The sequence below is a fragment of the Neofelis nebulosa genome, chromosome 18, assembly GCF_028018385.1.
Source record: "Neofelis nebulosa isolate mNeoNeb1 chromosome 18, mNeoNeb1.pri, whole genome shotgun sequence".
In the NCBI taxonomy this organism is placed as follows: domain Eukaryota; kingdom Metazoa; phylum Chordata; class Mammalia; order Carnivora; family Felidae; genus Neofelis; species Neofelis nebulosa.
This window is the reverse complement of record NC_080799.1, coordinates 42,337,780-42,354,343: the sequence shown is the minus strand read 5'-3', so window position 1 is coordinate 42,354,343 and position 16,564 is coordinate 42,337,780. Positions and strand designations below refer to the sequence as shown.

The 16,564-nt window shown below is 48.6% G+C and overlaps 1 protein-coding gene across 4 annotated transcripts in view; it reads left to right on the top strand.

Moving 5' to 3' along the window:
- Positions 1 to 16,229, top strand: part of CLUAP1 (clusterin associated protein 1) — a 37,023-nt gene extending 20,794 nt beyond the window's left edge. For 3 of the 4 annotated variants that reach the window (XM_058711382.1, XM_058711383.1, XM_058711384.1), the window contains exons 8-13: positions 211 to 352; positions 2,345 to 2,417; positions 8,197 to 8,304; positions 11,468 to 11,523; positions 11,769 to 11,825; positions 15,193 to 16,229. In XM_058711382.1, coding sequence (XP_058567365.1) covers positions 211 to 352; positions 2,345 to 2,417; positions 8,197 to 8,304; positions 11,468 to 11,523; positions 11,769 to 11,825; positions 15,193 to 15,339 — 583 coding nt within the window. In that variant the 3' untranslated portion in view covers positions 15,340 to 16,229. The remainder of the gene's footprint in view (positions 1 to 210; positions 353 to 2,344; positions 2,418 to 8,196; positions 8,305 to 11,467; positions 11,524 to 11,768; positions 11,826 to 15,192) is intronic. The other variant, XM_058711385.1, reaches the window with a different exon arrangement.
- The last annotated feature ends 335 nt before the right edge of the window (positions 16,230 to 16,564 follow it).

Sequence of the window (16,564 nt, the reverse complement as noted above, 5' to 3'; positions counted from 1 at the left end):
TTACAAAGAGCTTTTGATCAACAAACTAAGCGTGTTGCTTTTGAGGGGAGGGAGGAGGAAAGGGAAATGAGCTTTAAGCAGCTTCCAGATGAAGACACTTCTCCATGAAGGCTTTCCACAGCAGACCATGGTGGGGCCTGGGGCTCAGCATACTAATCTCAACTGTCTGTTGATGAATCTTTCACTTTTTATTTCACTTGGTTGTTGTAGGCCGGCCTTTATGGATGAATATGAGAAGATCGAGGAGGAGTTGCAGAAGCAGTATGACATTTATCTGGAGAAGTTTCGAAATCTGGCTTATCTGGAACAGCAGCTTGAAGACCATCATAGGATGGAGCAAGAGAGGTTTGAGGTGAGCGCTTAGCCCGCTCCTCTCTACAGACCGTTCCTTCTGGCGTGGGATTCTGTACTTGGTGACATGTCAGTTTGTAAATGTTGTCGTGGGGGAACATTCCCTGGATGTTGCTTCTCCCTGATCAAGTCTGCGGATCGCTCACGCAGCTCTTCTCTTTTGCTGGTGGTGTGGCCTGGACTCCAGGCTGGTCGTATCTCTGATGTGTTTGGTCCGTTAGGGCGGCAGACAGGGCTGCCATATGACCTGCGCAATCGCACAAGACTTAGCTTAGGAGGGCCTGTGCTTGCTTTAATGCTGTGCTGTCACTGGTTTGGAATTCTTAATAATTTTTTATTTATTTATTTTTAATGTTTATTATTGAGAGAGACAGAGCATGAGCATGGGAGGGTCAGAGAGAGGAGGAGACACAGAATTCAAATGAGGCTCCAGGCTCTGAGCTGTCAGCACAGAGCCCAACGTGGGGCTCGAACTCACAAACCGCGAGATCGTGACCTGAGCCGAAGTCGGACGCCCAACCCACTGAGCCACCCAGGCGCCCCTGAATTCTTAATAATTCTTAAGTGCATTTTAATTTGCACTGAGTTCCACGGAGTAGGTGACTGGCCTTGGGTAGATTTCTGAAAATTTGCTTGGTCAGGTCACTGAAAGATTTTCAGGCCCTGCTTAATTGAAAGTAGTTTATCAGATACTGCTTTATAAAGAGGAAACGCAGCTTACTGATTATTGTGGGAAGTGTGTGTGACCCAGAGCAAGCGGTCGTCCGGGTTCCTCTCATCCCATTGTTCCAGGCCATTTAGGAAAGAGTGTTTCAGGTCCCAGCATGAGCTGGTAAATACGGATTTCAGAACAAAGGAAAATGGGCCAGGTTACTCTCGTTTTTTGAATTGCTACTATCCCTTGGGGATATTTCTGCTTAACCCAAGAATGGTCCCTTGGAATCCATGTTCATGCTGAAACTGGTCTGTAACCTCCCTCTCTCACGCCGTCCTTGGCAGCTTTCGGCGTAAAGGTTATGCTTCCTTCTTAAAAGCTGGGTGTTTGAATGAGGTGGGGCTGTTTGGTTGTACAGGATGGCCGGCGGAGGGTGGCTGATGCTTTCCTGGGGACACCTTTATCTTGACACGGAGCCGGTTGCCACCACTGCTGTATGGCAGGGGCAGGCCACGGAGCTGCAAGGGTGCAGGACAGGCCCGTGGTGAGGACAGTGTCTGGGGAAGAGCAGAAAAGGGCCGTGAAAGTAAAGTGAGCATTCTTTGGTGTCCCGCGGGGCCGCCCCCGGGTGTGGAGGTTGTGCCGAAGACGTGGCCCGGGGACGAGCATTCCTTCCTCTGCTCACACCTGCTCCGTGTGCTCATAACACCTGCTCCCTGAAGGTAGCTCGTGCCTCAAACAGTGCTTGTTTCTTGATGTGTAGAATGACACCAAAATTTTAAAAGCCACTGTCCTCTCCCGTTCTCTCTTTTGACCATAATCAGGGCCACATTTTGTCACCTAGCTGAGGTATTAGCTTTTGTCCCCCTAGGAATTAGACTAGTTTTTATTTCTTTTCTCTTTTCACCCAGATCAGTTTCACCATTTAGCATCTTCTGGGGCTGGAATAGCACAGAGTAGAAAAACAATAAAATTCATGCTTTATTTTCTGAGAGCAGGAGGCCCGTACTATCCCATTCTCAATGCGTCTGCCCCATGTCGACGTCCCACACAGACACATGGACATTTCCCTGTCTGGTTCGGTTTTTTTCAGGGCTTCCAGGGCCTGCGGTGCCACTTCAGGCGGCCTCCCCTGGCTGGGCTGCTGGCTGATCTTGGAGAGAGGGGGCCTTGGGACCACGGCCCTGGTTCTCAGGCAGCGTTCGCTGTCTCCATGTGCTTTACATCTTTGCTGCTTTTGCGTCACAGACTCGGCCCTGCTTATCCACGTGGTAGAGAATGATAGAACAGTCCACCAAAGGGTGATCTCTTCTGAATCTTGTTCTTGCTGTTCCATAGGAAGCTGAGAACACTCTGCGTCTGATGCAGAACAAGCTGAAGGAAGAAGAAAAGCGTCTGCTCAAGACTGAAGGTAAGACCACATGGGTAGACCGGGCTGTTTCTTCTGGACCAGCGTTTTTAGCCTTGACAAATGTATGCGTGTATTTAATTTATTTTCAAAAGGCGATTTTCTCAAAACTTCTATATCAAGTACCATTTTAATTCACTCGAGCTCAAGAGACTGGTTCAAATTACACAGCATTCAAAGCACGTTTGATTTTCTTATCAACTAAAATACTGTTTTTCCCTGTTTAAATGATACAGTTTGAGTTACGTGTAATATGTAACTATAAAAGAAAATGTGGTCTCGGAGGTCTTTAGGTTCCTTATTTTAGGACCGATAGAAAGCAGGTGTCGTTAATGCAGTGCATGTTAGTGGGGCACTTGATTAGAGTTAGTCCCCTCCCACACACACCCGTCCTGTGTCCCCAGTAATCCAGGATTGTGCAGTGAGGCCGTCACCTGGGGGCAAGTGGGGGCTACCCGTATGTGAGAGCTGTGTGCTGGGGAGGAGTGTTCTCCGTGACTGGTTAGCACGTTTCCTCCACGAACTTCACCGAGGTGTCTGGGCGGCCTCAGCACATGGTCTTAATGCCGAATCAATGGCTTTGTCTCGGTTCCTCCTCCTCTTGCTTATTGCTCTCTTTTTTATGATGAAGTATTTTATTCTCTCATGCTTGAGGATGCCATGTGTGGGACTTGGGACACGTTCCCTCCCTCTCTGTCTCTGGGCCTCTCTCCTTTTGTACTTGTTTTCTGCCTCTCTCTCCTCAATTTCAGGAAACTCTGGAAGGAGAATAGGGAGTGCTGGGAAATCCTTTAGAGGCAAGTTTAGGAAATTCCAGGGGCCTCTCTAGCCAGAGCAGCCCCCCTCACCTTTGTGGTTCCAGGTCAGGCCAGAGAGCCCGAGGCAGCCCTAAGTGATAAGCCTGCATGGAGTTTATCCCCTCCCAGGAGGCCCAGCACAAGTAAGAGCCCTGGTTGGCTGCACCCTGCCGTGTGCCTGGGCCAACCGTAAGACCTTTGTCATTGGTCTTTATTCTTCTGAACTCACGCTTTAATTTTGTGATCCACAGGTGTGGGATCTCTTGAAGGACAAATATTCTTAGGAGCATCTGTGACTTTGCTTTTTTTGGAAAAATAATGTCCCGTTTAAACCAAATTAATGAAGGAAAGCACTTAATTAGCTTGAGGGCAAAGAAGTGAGGAAAATTAGAAGAACCATCCTAAAGTTGTTAAGATGTTCTTTCTTTGCTTTTCTGTGTATGCGGGAACATTGGCCAGAGAGTTGGGATCAGCGGGGAGTTAGATAAAAGGACACTTTCTGAAAGACTTCTCTGAACAGAAAAGGCAAATAGGACACGGACGCAAATTAGGGGTAAGAATGAGCAAAATCCAGGAGCTGAAAGAGCTCATCTTGTTTACACCATCGTGTAGACAGCTGATTCGGTGCAGTAAACCATTGTTGAGTATCTATTCTGGGTGCGAAGAAGGGTTCCTTAGTGGACAAGAGACAGGGATTCTGGGGACCTCGGTGGCTTAGTCGGTTAAGCGTCCGACTTTGGCTCAGGGCATGATGTCCCAGTTCAGGAGTTGAAGCCCTGTGTCAGGCTCTGGGCTGACAGCTCGGAGCCTGCTTCTGATTCTATGTCTCCCTGTCTCTCTGCCCCTCTCCCGCTTGTGCACACTCTCTCTCGTTCTCAAAAATAAATAAAAACATTAAAAAAAATTTAGAAAAACAAAAAAAAGCAATCATTGCTTTAATCAAGCTGCTTGCCAGTGAGAGGAGACAAACAGTGAGCAAACTGTGCATGGAAAGTGAAAAATGCCTTTCGGAGTAAAGTAGAGCAGAGAGGGAGATGGTGAGGGTGTGTGGAATTGTGTTTACCTTTTTTTTTTAATTTTTAAATATTTATTTATATTTGAGAGAGAAGGGGGCAGTGTGCGAGTGGGGGATGGGCAGAGAGAGGGAGACACAGAATCTGAAGCAGGCTCTAGGCTCTGAGCTGTCAGCACAGAGCCCGATGTGGGGCTTGAACTCATGAGCCGTGAGCCAAAGTGACCTGCGCCAAAGTCGGACACTTTGACCAAGCTACCCGGGCAGCCTGCGTTTACTCTTTTTAAGTTCTTTTTTTTTTTTTTTTTTTTTTTTTTTTTTGAGAGAGAGAGCATGAGTGGGGTGGGGGCAGAGAGAGAGAGGGAGAGAGAGAATCCCAAGTAGACTATCCACTATTAGCACAGAGCCCAATGCAGGGCTCAAACTCACAAACTGTGAGATCATGACCTGAGCCGAAATCAAGAGTTGCACTCTCAACTGACTGAGCCCTTCAGATGCCCTGGAATTGTGTTTTAAATTGGGGGTCAACGTAGGCCTCCTTGGGAGATGCTATTTACGCAAAGGCTGAGAAGTGTAACTTGGAGAGGAAGGAGGTACCGGATGAGGAAAGTCCTGGGAGTCTGTAAGAAAGGGTGAGAACCAGAGCTTAGTGAGGGGATGAGTTTTGCCCAGTGAGGAAACGTGTGGGCGTGCAGGACTCAAGCTCAGGCTGGAAGATGGGTCGTGTGCTGAAGGGCTCCCATCTGATGGTTCCTGTCTTCTCTGTTAAGCAGGAGGTGATGTCACCAAATTGGCTTTGTGGGTTTGGAGTAAGGGCCTGGAGTAAGAGAGAGCAAGTCTGAGTGATTAGAGACAGGTCCTTGCCCTGGGGACCTCAGAGACGAAAAAGGCCAAGTACTTTGTTCATATGCCCTGTGGTCACAGTAAGGACAGCCCTCATCTTCCCACCGTCCTTTTAAACCTCACTGTTCGTGGTAAATTTATAACTGTGCCCTCTACAGGATTCAGCACTGGAGTGTAAGGAATGTAGAGTCCTCTGATTTCATAAAATGACCCACACATTTCTAGAAAGCACTTTAGTAACCTTGCTGGGATTTAGTTTTTATGATATGGTGGAGAGCAAACGTTCTTGCGTTCAACACTTACTTGCTGCATGCCTACTGTGTATCAGGCCTTGTGCCAGCACTGGGGGCACGGTGACAGATAAGGCGCTCAGGGAGCCGAGGCCAGAATGGTGACATCCAGTTCGTAGCCACAAGCCATGTGTGACTCTTGAGCACTTCGAGTGTGGCTCATCCAAATTGAGGAGTGCCGTTGGTAGAAAATATTTTGAAGACTTAGTATGAATGAAAAGTTAAATTACTCATTACTAATACTTTACGTTGTTTACCTGTTGAAATGGTATTTTGGATACATTGGGTTAAGTAAGACATTACTGGAATTAATTGACTTGTTTCTACTTTAATGTAGTCACTAGACCATTTTTTTTTTTTTTTTTAATTTTTTTTTTTTCAACGTTTTTTATTTATTTTTGGGACAGAGAGAGACAGAGCATGAACGGGGGAGGGGCAGAGAGAGAAGGAGACACAGAATCGGAAACAGGCTCCAGGCTCTGAGCCATCAGCCCAGAGCCTGACGCGGGGCTCGAACTCACGGACCGCGAGATCGTGACCTGGCTGAAGTCGGACGCTTAACCGACTGCGCCACCCAGGCGCCCCGTCACTAGACCATTTTAAATTAGATCTGTCAGCTGGCATTGTGTTTCTGTTGGACTGTGCTGATGTAGAAGGAGAAACTTGGGGGCGCTTGGGGGGCTCGGCTGGTTGAACATCCATCTTCTGCTCGGGTCGTGATCTTGCAGTTCATGAGTTCAAGCCCCACGTCGGGCTTGCTGCTGTCCGCATGGAGCCTGCTTCACCTCCTGGCTCCCTCTCTCTCCCCCTCCCGCACTTGCGTGCGCCCCCTTTCTCTCTCTCTCTCTCAAAAATAAACAAACATCTAAAAGATAATAATAAATAAAAAGAGAAACCTGAAACGAAACTGCCTGTAGCTTACGTGGGTATGAAGTAGTGTCTCGCTGTGCTTTGATGTGAGTTCCTGTGATGGCTAATGGAGTGCAGCATCTTTTCCTGGCTCGTTGGCCATTCGTACAGATCTTTGGAGAGATGTCTGTTCAAGTCCTTTGGACGTTTTTAAATTGGGTTGTTTTTTTTATTATTGGATCGTAAGAGTTATTTGTATATTCTGGATACCAGATCCTTATGCAAATTGTGATTTGCAGATATTTTTCTCTCATTCTCTGGGCCGTCTTTTCACTTCATTAGTGCTGGCTTTTGCTGCACAAACTTTTAATGAAGTCCACACTGTTAATTTTTCTTCTGTTGTTTGCATTTTTGTGTCATATCTCAGAAACCACTGCCTATTTTAAGGTCACCAGGATTCATCCCTATATTTTCTTGGAAGACTTTTACAGTTTTAACTGTTATCCATTTTGAATTAGTCTTTGCATATGGTGTGAGGTAGGAGTCCAACTCATTGTTGTGCGTGTGGCTCTCTGGTTGTCCCAGCACCATTTGTTGGAAAGACTGTTCTTTCCTCTTTGAATTTTATGGGCACTCTTGTCTGCTATCCTTAACTTGAACGTGTCACTGATAACTCGGTGATTTCCGTGTCCGCATGCGTTAATTTAGTGTATTGGCTTGAGCTTGTCAGAAGAAATCCTATTGAGCCTGAGAAACATGTATTATTATTTTAAAATTCATGATATCATTTGATTTATATCGCAAGGGGTAATGATACAATGTCATAATAAAATGTCCATAAAAAGTGAACTTAGATGAATAGTAATTGCGTTTTGTAGTGATTCATTTGTGTTAGTATTTAATTATATTCTCTGTATAGGCTTTTTGTACGGTGGCGGTTTTCAGACAGATTGTGTTGAAGTCCTTGCAGGATGCTATCTATTAACTAACACATCCCTGGTTCCCAGCTTACCCCTCCCTGCTGGAGAGCACAGCTCTTCTCTCCCCGGCGAAGAAAGCAGAGAACTTTCCCTTGGTGCCCAGGCAGATGCAGCCACCCACTCACCCACTTAGAGCAGGGGCTGAGCAAAGCCTTTTCGTAGACGAACAATTACTGTACTTCCAAACTGACCTCTGACTCACTGGTCAGCACAGCGACTGCAAACTCCTCCTGCTCTGTCCTTCCAAAACCAGTGTCTCTCCCCGGTCACAGGGAGTCAGCTGGGCAGTGAAAGCTTTTTCTCTCCACTGTGGAAACTCTCCTCCTGTAAGTTCCCATTAGGAAATGTCTAACCCACACAAGACTCTGGAAGAGTACTTAAGAAATTAACGTGTAAGAAATTAATGTGTAAGGCTGTCGCACATCTCACAATGTGAGAACGCCCTGTCTTTGTGTATCTCTATAAGGGAATTTTCTCCAGGAAAGGAGATCGTGAGCACGAGTTCTTACAGCCACTCACTAGGTCACCGTCTTTCTCAGGCCAGCCTTTCCTGGCCAGCTCTCCTCGTCGCTTGCAGGCCTGTTTTGGTGCAATCCCTCACCTTTTCAGTGGGCTCTGTCTCCTCATCTCTGTTACCCACAAAGAGCTCGAGTCGTGGTAACGCCACCTAATCCTGAACAGAGAATGGACTTTGCCCCCAATTAACCAAGAACTTCCAGCTATACCTTGACAGCTGGTGATTCAAATTGTAGTTCACCTACCAGAATAGTATTCTGACCCACTTTTGTCTTGCTTTGGAAAATTGTTTAAAAAACTAACCCAGTATATCCTTGTTTGCATTAACCCTTCTAAGTATCTACAGGCCAGTCCTAAGAGTCTCATAAAATCTAATGCAGCAGAAGGAAGGCTGAGAAGTGCAAATGGTTTTGCACAAGAGCCTTTTGGATACAAGCTGTTTCAGAGGTAATGATGGAGCCGCCCTTTTGTTTTGCCTACTTGTGTTGCTCCCAGGTAATGACGACTCGGACATTGACATCCAGGAGGAAGACGAATCTGACAGTGAATTGGAGGAGAGACGGCTGTCCAAGCCGCGGACAGCCATGGAGGTGCTCATGCAAGGTAGCAAGACTTCTTTCTCTTGTCCTCCCTCCCGTGCCCTGCCATAGTACACTCCGGGTGGCCCCTGCTCCAGGGTTTATCCTGCTCTGTTGTTTATCAGGATTCAGCTCTTAAAGTCCTCTGTGTGGTCACCTTTGCTGCTAATACTCTTACCTGTGGTCTCAAGAATAGCTGATTGTTCTTTGTGTCCTGGTCACAGAGGCCATGGGAACACACTGCTTCTGCCACTGAGCTGTGTTCTGTCCTTTTTTGGGTCCAAACTGTTCTCAGTGCACTTGCATCCCGTGTAATCAGAGAATTATGCACAGAGAAGGGACTCACACGACCATCTCTGCCTGTAAAAAACCTAGTCGTTTCTGCTTTCTCACTGGTAAAGAGCAATAAAATATCTGGACAAGTGTGGGTGCTCCCCTGGGATCTTCTTGAGGTCCCACTTTCCATCCTAGAGGGGTCCCGGTCAGTGGCTTGGGGGCGGGGGTGGTCCTTCCACATTGCCTTTTCACACAGAGGCAAGCACACACATACAGTGAAACTTAGACACAAAGATCACCTGAGACATTTTTTAACCTAAATGGGACCAGACTCTGTGCATAGTTTTGCCGCTTGCTTTTTGTTTTTTAATGTTTATTTGGGGGGGGGGGGAGGGGCAGAGAGCTAGGGAGACCGAGAGTCTGAAATAGGCTCCAGGCTCCAAGCTGTCAGCACAGAGCCGACCGCGCGTCCCGGACTCGTGAATGGTGAAATCCTGACCTGAGCCAAAGTTGGACGCCCAACTGACTGAGCCACTCAGGCACCTCCTGCAACTTGCTTTTTAAAAACATTATGATGAAATATATTAGAACTCCTCCCGTGTCAGGAAAATACAATTCTGCTTGTTCTTTTTGACAGCTGCATAGTATTCCACAGAGTGATCATACCTGGGGTTTATTCAGGCATTTCCATATTGAAAGATGTTTATTTTATTTTTCTTTTCCTCGTAGATACATCCTTCTGTTTATCTTCAGTGTTTGTACCATTCAAGGGGGAATTCTTAGGTCAAAGGTTATGTAAATTTTTATTTTGATAGATATTACTACATTGCCCTATACTTGCCTTTAAAATTTTTTTTTTAATGTTTTTTTTTTTTAATTTTTTTTTTTTATTTTTCAACGTTTTTAATTTATTTTTTGGGACAGAGAGAGACAGAGCATGAACGGGGGAGGGGCAGAGAGAGAGGGAGACACAGAATCGGAAACAGGCTCCAGGCTCCGAGCCATCGGCCCAGAGCCTGACGCGGGGCTTGAACTCACGGACCGCGAGATCGTGACCTGGCTGAAGTCGGACGCTTAACCGACTGCGCCACCCAGGTGCCCCTTTTTTAATGTTTATTTATTTTTGAGACAGAGAGAGACAGAGCATGAATGGGGGAGGGTCAGAGAGAGAGGGAGACACAGAATCCGAAGCAGGCTCCAGGCTCTGAGCTGTCAGCACAGAGCCCGATGCGGGGCTCGAACTCACAGACAGCGAGATCATGACCTGAGCCGAAGTCGGACGCTCAACCGACTGAGCCGCCCAGGTGCCCCATACTTGCCTTTAAAAACATTTATCTACCATTTGTTAATTTTGGGAGCAGTTTGCATTTTTTTTTAAATTTTTTTTTAATGTTTTTATTTATTTTTGAGACAGAGAGAGACAGAGCATGAGCAGGGGAGGGGCAGAGAGAGAGGGAGACACAGAATCTGAAACAGGCTCCAGGCTCCGAGCTGTCAGCACAGAGCCTGACGTGGGGCTCGAACTCATGGACTGTAAGATCATGACCTGAGCCGAAGTCGGAAGCCCAACCGACCGAGCCACCCAGGCGCCCCGGTTTGCATTTTTATATACACAACATATTTAAGAGGTGAATTATCTTCATTTGATACTAACTCTTCCTGCTAACTGCCCTTATTCTAGGTTCGGCTGTTCTTTATTACATTTTCCTTTTTACATAAGTTACTTAGATGCTCTGATGTCTTTTCCTTTTATTTTTAACAGCTTCATGATACAAATAGAGGTTAGAGGTTATGACTCCCATTCTGTAGATGGGAGCTGAGGCTTTGGAAAGGTAGATGTTTGGCTCAGGAGAATCTCATAGAGGCACTGGGGCTCCTGAATTCTGCTGACCATTCAGCCTGCAGGAGTCAAGTCACAAAGTCCATTTCTAAAAATTATAAATAAGGGCTTTGGACAACACAAGACTTGCATTTGATCTGAGTGAGGGAAAGTTTCCTTAAATAGCTCTTGGTGGTCACCCCAGGCCTGTCCCGAGTGAGCTCCTCTCTGGGCTGCCCTCGATGCCCTTGCCCCGAGGCCTTGACCTGGGGTCACGGCTATTCCTTTGTCAGCCTCTGGGTGTGATGCAGCTGTCCGCTTCTGCCCCGTGCAGGACGGCTCCTGAGCGTTGGCAGAAGTCCCCTGTCAGCAACCCTGACTTCCAGAGGAGAGAGGAGAATCCCTGAGATAATGGAGTTGGTGGGGGGGGAGGGGGGGGCGGCGCAGGTTTGAAAGATGAACTAAGTGTGATACTTAGTTTTTTCTCTTTGAAGCTCATAGATTCAAATACATTGGTCCCTGGAGGAAGACTTTGTTTTTCCAACGGATAGCACAGCTATCTGTTACTCATAGTGGGATTCACTGATTTTTCTTACAACATTTACAGGATGCATATATATTTTTCTGACTTCCGAGTTAATGATTATATTTTATTGCCCTTTTCCTTTTTTTCAAAGTGGAAATCTAGAAAATCTATTGTGGTTTATTATAGTTTTGATTATTTGGATGCTACCTAAGTAAATTTTTTAGCGTGATTCTTGTTTTCCCCAATTTTCTAAAGGAAAGCAAATCTTGAATACCATTCCTTGCCTTTTTTAAAAAAATATTTATTTATTTTTGAGACAGAGAGAGACAGAGCATGAGCAGGGGAGGGTCAAAGAGAGAGGGAGACACAGAATTCGAAACAGGCTCCAGGCTCTGAGCTGTCAGCCCAGAGCCCGATGCGGGGCTCGAACTCACGGACCGCGAGATCATGACCTGAGCCGAAGTCGGATGCCCAACCGACTGAGCCACCCAGGCGCCCCGCCTTTTTTTTTTTTTTTTTTTTTTTAATGAGGTTTTCCTAATTTCTTCATGCTTTGGTTCTCCTCAGGAAGACCTAGCAAACTCATCGTGGGCACAATGCAGGGTGGAGACTCCGATGACGACGTGAGTCCCGACGAGCTCCCCTTAGCTGTTCCGTTCTTCCTGCTCCGGGGCTGGCTTTGTAGATGAGCCGTGCACCTCAGCCTAGCCCGCTGCTGGGCGTACGGCAGAGCTGGGCCCCCCAGGAGCTGGACTCTCCTCTGCTTGTTGATGTGTTGATGGCTCTTTTCTTTTCCAATGAATGTGCTTTCCCTCCCACCCCCGCTTTTTTTCCTTCTCCCTGTTCTTTCCATTCTCGCTTTCCAAAGACGGAAGCAGCACCAGCTCTCTTAGGTCAGTGCAGGACTTCCAGCTCCAAGAAGCAGGTTGGTTTTCTTTTCACCTCATGTGTGTGTGTGTGTGTGTGTGTGTGTGTGTGTGTGTTATGTGTTAGCCTCCTCAGGGGAGCATCTCGTGTGTGTGTGTGTGTGGATGTGTTGGCCTGCTCAGGGCCTACACCTCATCTGTGTGTGTGTGTGTGTGTGTGTGTGTGTGTGTGTGTGTGTGTGTGTGTTGGCCTGTTCAGGGCCAGCAGAGCCTTCCCTCCCAGTGATGGCTCTGTCTCCTGGGTGAGAGCCACGCCAGCTGGGTCCCACAGAGATCGGAGAACTTCCCTATGCTGAGGAGGAGGGGTGAGTGTGAGCCACGAGACAAGAAAGGTCGTTAGGCCCTTGAACTGTAACCTAGAAAAGAATGGAACCTGCTGAGGTCCTGGGGTCAAGACCAGCCCTCTCTTCAGTTCCATTCTGGGGAGGGAACGGAAAAGGAGGCTGTCCTGAGACCAGGGCCTCAGAGAGGCTGGGCAAGAGGCTGGGACATCAGGCTGCCGGTGCCTTGAGTGTCACTGACTTAATACTGACGGGGAAACGAACCGGGATGGGGAACCCGGTCCTTGCCAGGGCCCCACAGGTGGGGCTGCACCGTCCATTGCCCCGGGCCTGCCTTCTTGGTGGCAGTCCCTGGCAAGCCTGTGAGGCCCCAGAAACAAGGGGTGACTGGGCTGACAGAGCACAGACCTCCTTATCAGGTCGTGTGCCACCTGTGTCTGGAGTGTGGCTCTAGTGGCTGCACAGGGACAGAGCAGGAGTTGACATTCTTGTACAAAAGATCCCTCCATTTAGTGCCAACATTGTGTATTGTTACCGAAATCCACAGAGGGAGAGGGTTTGCTGGGCAAGATGCGCAGAGAAGGTGGGGCCTTGGAATCGCAGAAGGTAGTCTTCGACAAGCAGAGAAACCACCTCAAACATGTTTAACAGAGTCGGGCTGGATGCTCAAATAGCTTCTGCCCACCCGTCTTACCCATTCGAGGCACGAATAGGAAGTCTGGCGTGGGGGCTGGGGATGCCCGGAAGGCACCGTCGGCTCCCTTGTCTTACGATCTGCTTGCTCAGGCGCGTAGCTCTCTCGTCTCAGAACAAATGCCCGAGTGACAGCTCACACGTCCTCTGCGCCTGTTGTCGCTTGTTGGTTTTAGGGAGGCCGCCTCCGCACCTGGCCCAGGCGTACGGGCTCGTCCTTTGTGTGCGCACTCGTCCGCACGGCAGACACTTGCTGAGTGCCTGTTACGTGCAGGTGTTACAGATGATGGGGAATGCGTCCCCGCCTCTAGGAAGCTCACGTTCCGGCAGTAACCAAGGGAATACGTCGGGTCATAGTGGCCAGAAGAAAAGAAAGCAGTTCAGGGAACGGAATGACAGGGTCGAGGGAGGAGGTTGGTGTCTTTTGATCGGTCAGGGGATGTCTCTGTGATCGGGTGACATTTGGCAGAGGCCTGAACGGAAGGAGGGACGTGGTGCAGGGAAGGGCATCCAGAACACAGGGAATATGGCTCCTGCTTTGGAGGTGTAGAGACGGTGGTGCGACTGGGATGGAGTGGATGGCAGACAGGAGCGGCAGGACGGGGAGCGGGGGCCGCCAGAGCTTTGCAGGACCTGATGAGGACCCGGGGTTTTCTCTGAGTGCTGTGGGAAGGGGCCGAGGACCGCGAGCCCGGCCGTGCCAGAGCCGACTGGCATTGAAGAGAGCCTAGTCAGGAGGCACTTGCGGGAGCCGGAGGGGCTGGCGGCTCAGCCTAGGGTGGTAGCAGTGAAGGTGTTAAGAAGTCGTCGGATTCTGGATGTTTCCATGGTCTGAACCATGAAGTTGTGTTAACTAGACATGGGGCGTGAGAGGACGAGAAACGAAGGACACCCCAGCTTGTGGCGTACTGGCTGACGGCACAGGTAGCCTTGGCATGTCCCGAGGTGGGTGGGGCTTGGGGAGCAGCGCAGGAGTTGGGGTTGGGACATGCTACGCATGCAGTGCCTGCCAGCCATCCACGTGCTGGGGTCGAACGGCCGGTTGGAATTCAAGTCTGGAGTTCAAGGGTCAGGCCTGGGCTGGAGCTGAGTTTGCGAAGCCATCATATCAGGCCGCGTTCGAGCTGCGAGGATACACGTGATTGTGTGAGGGGAGGGAGTAGAAGGAGGAGAGGAGGGAGCCTCAGGGCTCTGAGCTGAGCCGCGTCGTAGAGTCAGAGAGACGGAGGGTGTAGGGGCGCGTGAGATCGGAAGATGCAGGAGCGCCGTGGGGCGAGCACCTGAGAGAAGGGCGCCCTGCAGCACAGGGTGGCTTTCAAGCAGGAAGGCGCAGGCTGGAGGTCACACCAGATGCCGGAGCTGTGCCCATTGGATTTGAATTCCTCTGTTTGAAGAGCAGTCGTGGGATTGGCAGGCGAAGCCTGCTGAGTATGTTGAGGACGCAGCGAGCGGAGAGCCGATGGAGTGGTGGGTTCAGAACTCCTTCAAGGAGTTTCACTGTTGCCAGGGGAGGGGGGTGCAGAGGAACAGGGCAGAGTAGCTGGCAAGGAAGATGGGATTAAGTTGAGGGTTGTTGTTTTTGTGTTTTTAAGAAGGAAATTGCAGGATGTATGTATGCTGCTGGGAGTGGTCTGGCTCGAGCCATCTTGGTTTACCTGGGACGCATGACTTAGAGTTTTGGGTTTTAAGTTTACTTATTTATTTTGAGAGAGAGAGAGAAAGCGCATGTGATGAGAGCGCTAGTGAGGGAAGGGCAGAGAGAAAGAGAAAGGGAGAATCTCAAGCAGGTTCTGTGCTGTGAGCGCAGAGCCCGATGGCGGGCTCAAACATTCGAACCGTGGGATCGTGACCTGAACTGAAGTCCAGAGGCAGAAGCTTAACTGAACGAGCCCCCCAGGTGCCCCAGCACTTGCAGCTCTAAAGCCCGGCTGAGCTGGTCACCCCAGATCTAGGCGAGGGACACAGCGGTCCTTTTATTTTGCCCAATTCCCGGGTGGCTTTCCACCCCCAGTCTGGTAAAAGCCAAAATAAACCCCCTTCCTAATCTCCAAGCCCCTCGGTCCTTGTTATCCACTGGTGGGTCTCTGGGCCCCCGGAGCAGAGCGGCATCCGGTGGTGTTTCTGAGCCCTCAGTGGGAAAGCCGGCCCCTGCAGCACCGGGTGTAGACTGCACGCTCGTATCTGAGGATCACTGCTTAGATGATCCGTTTATTTTTGTCTTTGAGCCAACAGAGGTCCCCTTCTCATGCCCCACACCCCACTGCTTCTCTGCCGAGCTCTTCCTTCACGTGTGGGTGTGGCTAGTTAACTGAGCTACTGGTGGAAAGGGGCCTCTGCTGACAAGCTGTCAGAAAGAGACGGGCCGTCAGCTGTGTTTGCCGTCTTCCTGTAGGAGGACTCGGAGGACAGTGAGATTGACATGGAGGGCGATGAAGAAGACGACGATTTGGAAGACGAGAGCGTTGCTGTCACGCCAGCGAAGCCCAGTCGAAGGATCCGGAAACCTGAGCCCCTGGATGAGAGCGACAATGACTTCTGACCTTTGTGCCAAGAGACCGGACAGATTAAATCCCTCAGATCTGTAGGTAAACGGGAAGTTAGAAGGTTAGGAGGGAAACCGATTTCACGCACTAAACCAGCTGGACTTGTTAATGAAGCAACACCTCGGTCTGTAGCCTCCTCCAGGTTACTCCACGGAGCTTCAGCGAACTTGGGAAACGCCTGTGTTCTGAGAGATGCACCTCCACAGGACGAAAACCCGAGGAGAAATAAGGGCCAACGCTGTTCATCTTGGCAGTTGTTGTCAAGCGTTTCCGCCAAGAGTCGGGGGTGGGGGGGATAGACCCGGGCTGGGCACAGGACTCAGTTTAGGAATTGGCTGGGGGGGGGGGGGGAGGGGGGGAGGCACCTGACTCCTCTTGACCTGTACAATTTAGAACATTTACTGTACTTCGGCTTTTAATTCTAGCTTTTATTTCGTTGTATGGTCCTATTTTCTTCTGCACGTTTGCAATACCAAGCTTTAAATGTATTTTACTAAAATTTCCTGAATGAAAGTTAGCTAAGTTAGATGAAAACCCACTTTCTTTCAAATCCAGGCAACAGAGAGACGCTCCAGAATAAAAGCACTTCATTTTCTCTCAGAAGGTTGACATCCCTTCCTAGGAAAGCTAGTTAAAGGAAAGCTGTTTCTGACTAAAGAACTTAACCAGGATTGCATTAGGTTGAGTAGCACTAGGATAATGTCGCTGATGTGAAGTGAGAAGTGACAGGTGGAGTTGTGTCGTATTTCTGATACGGAAACGCAGAGCAGCTCTCACAGATTTTTCAGTAATGAACGCAGAAGTCTTCTGAAGTTACTTAACTCTCAACAAATGTATTTAATACCGTATTTTTATATTATTAAATAAGTTTTACTTGAAACTATAATTACGTTGTTTATATTCACCTATAACGTAAAATATTTAAGAAAAGTTCACAGGTTACTGTGTACATGTCAACCTTTAGGAGATAATGTGATGATTATTTCTATCATCTTTGCTGTTTCCTTTATCTTTTCCCAACTCCTGTGCCAGAGATTACTCCTTTTTTTTTTTTTTTATTTTTGTTTTTTAAATTTACATCCACATTAGCATCTAGTGCAACAATGATTTCAGGAGTAGATTCCTTGATGCCCCTTCCCCATTTAGCCCATCCCCCCTCCCACAGCCCCTCCAGCAACCCTCCGTTTGTTCTCCATATTTATGAGTCTCTTCTGTTTTGTC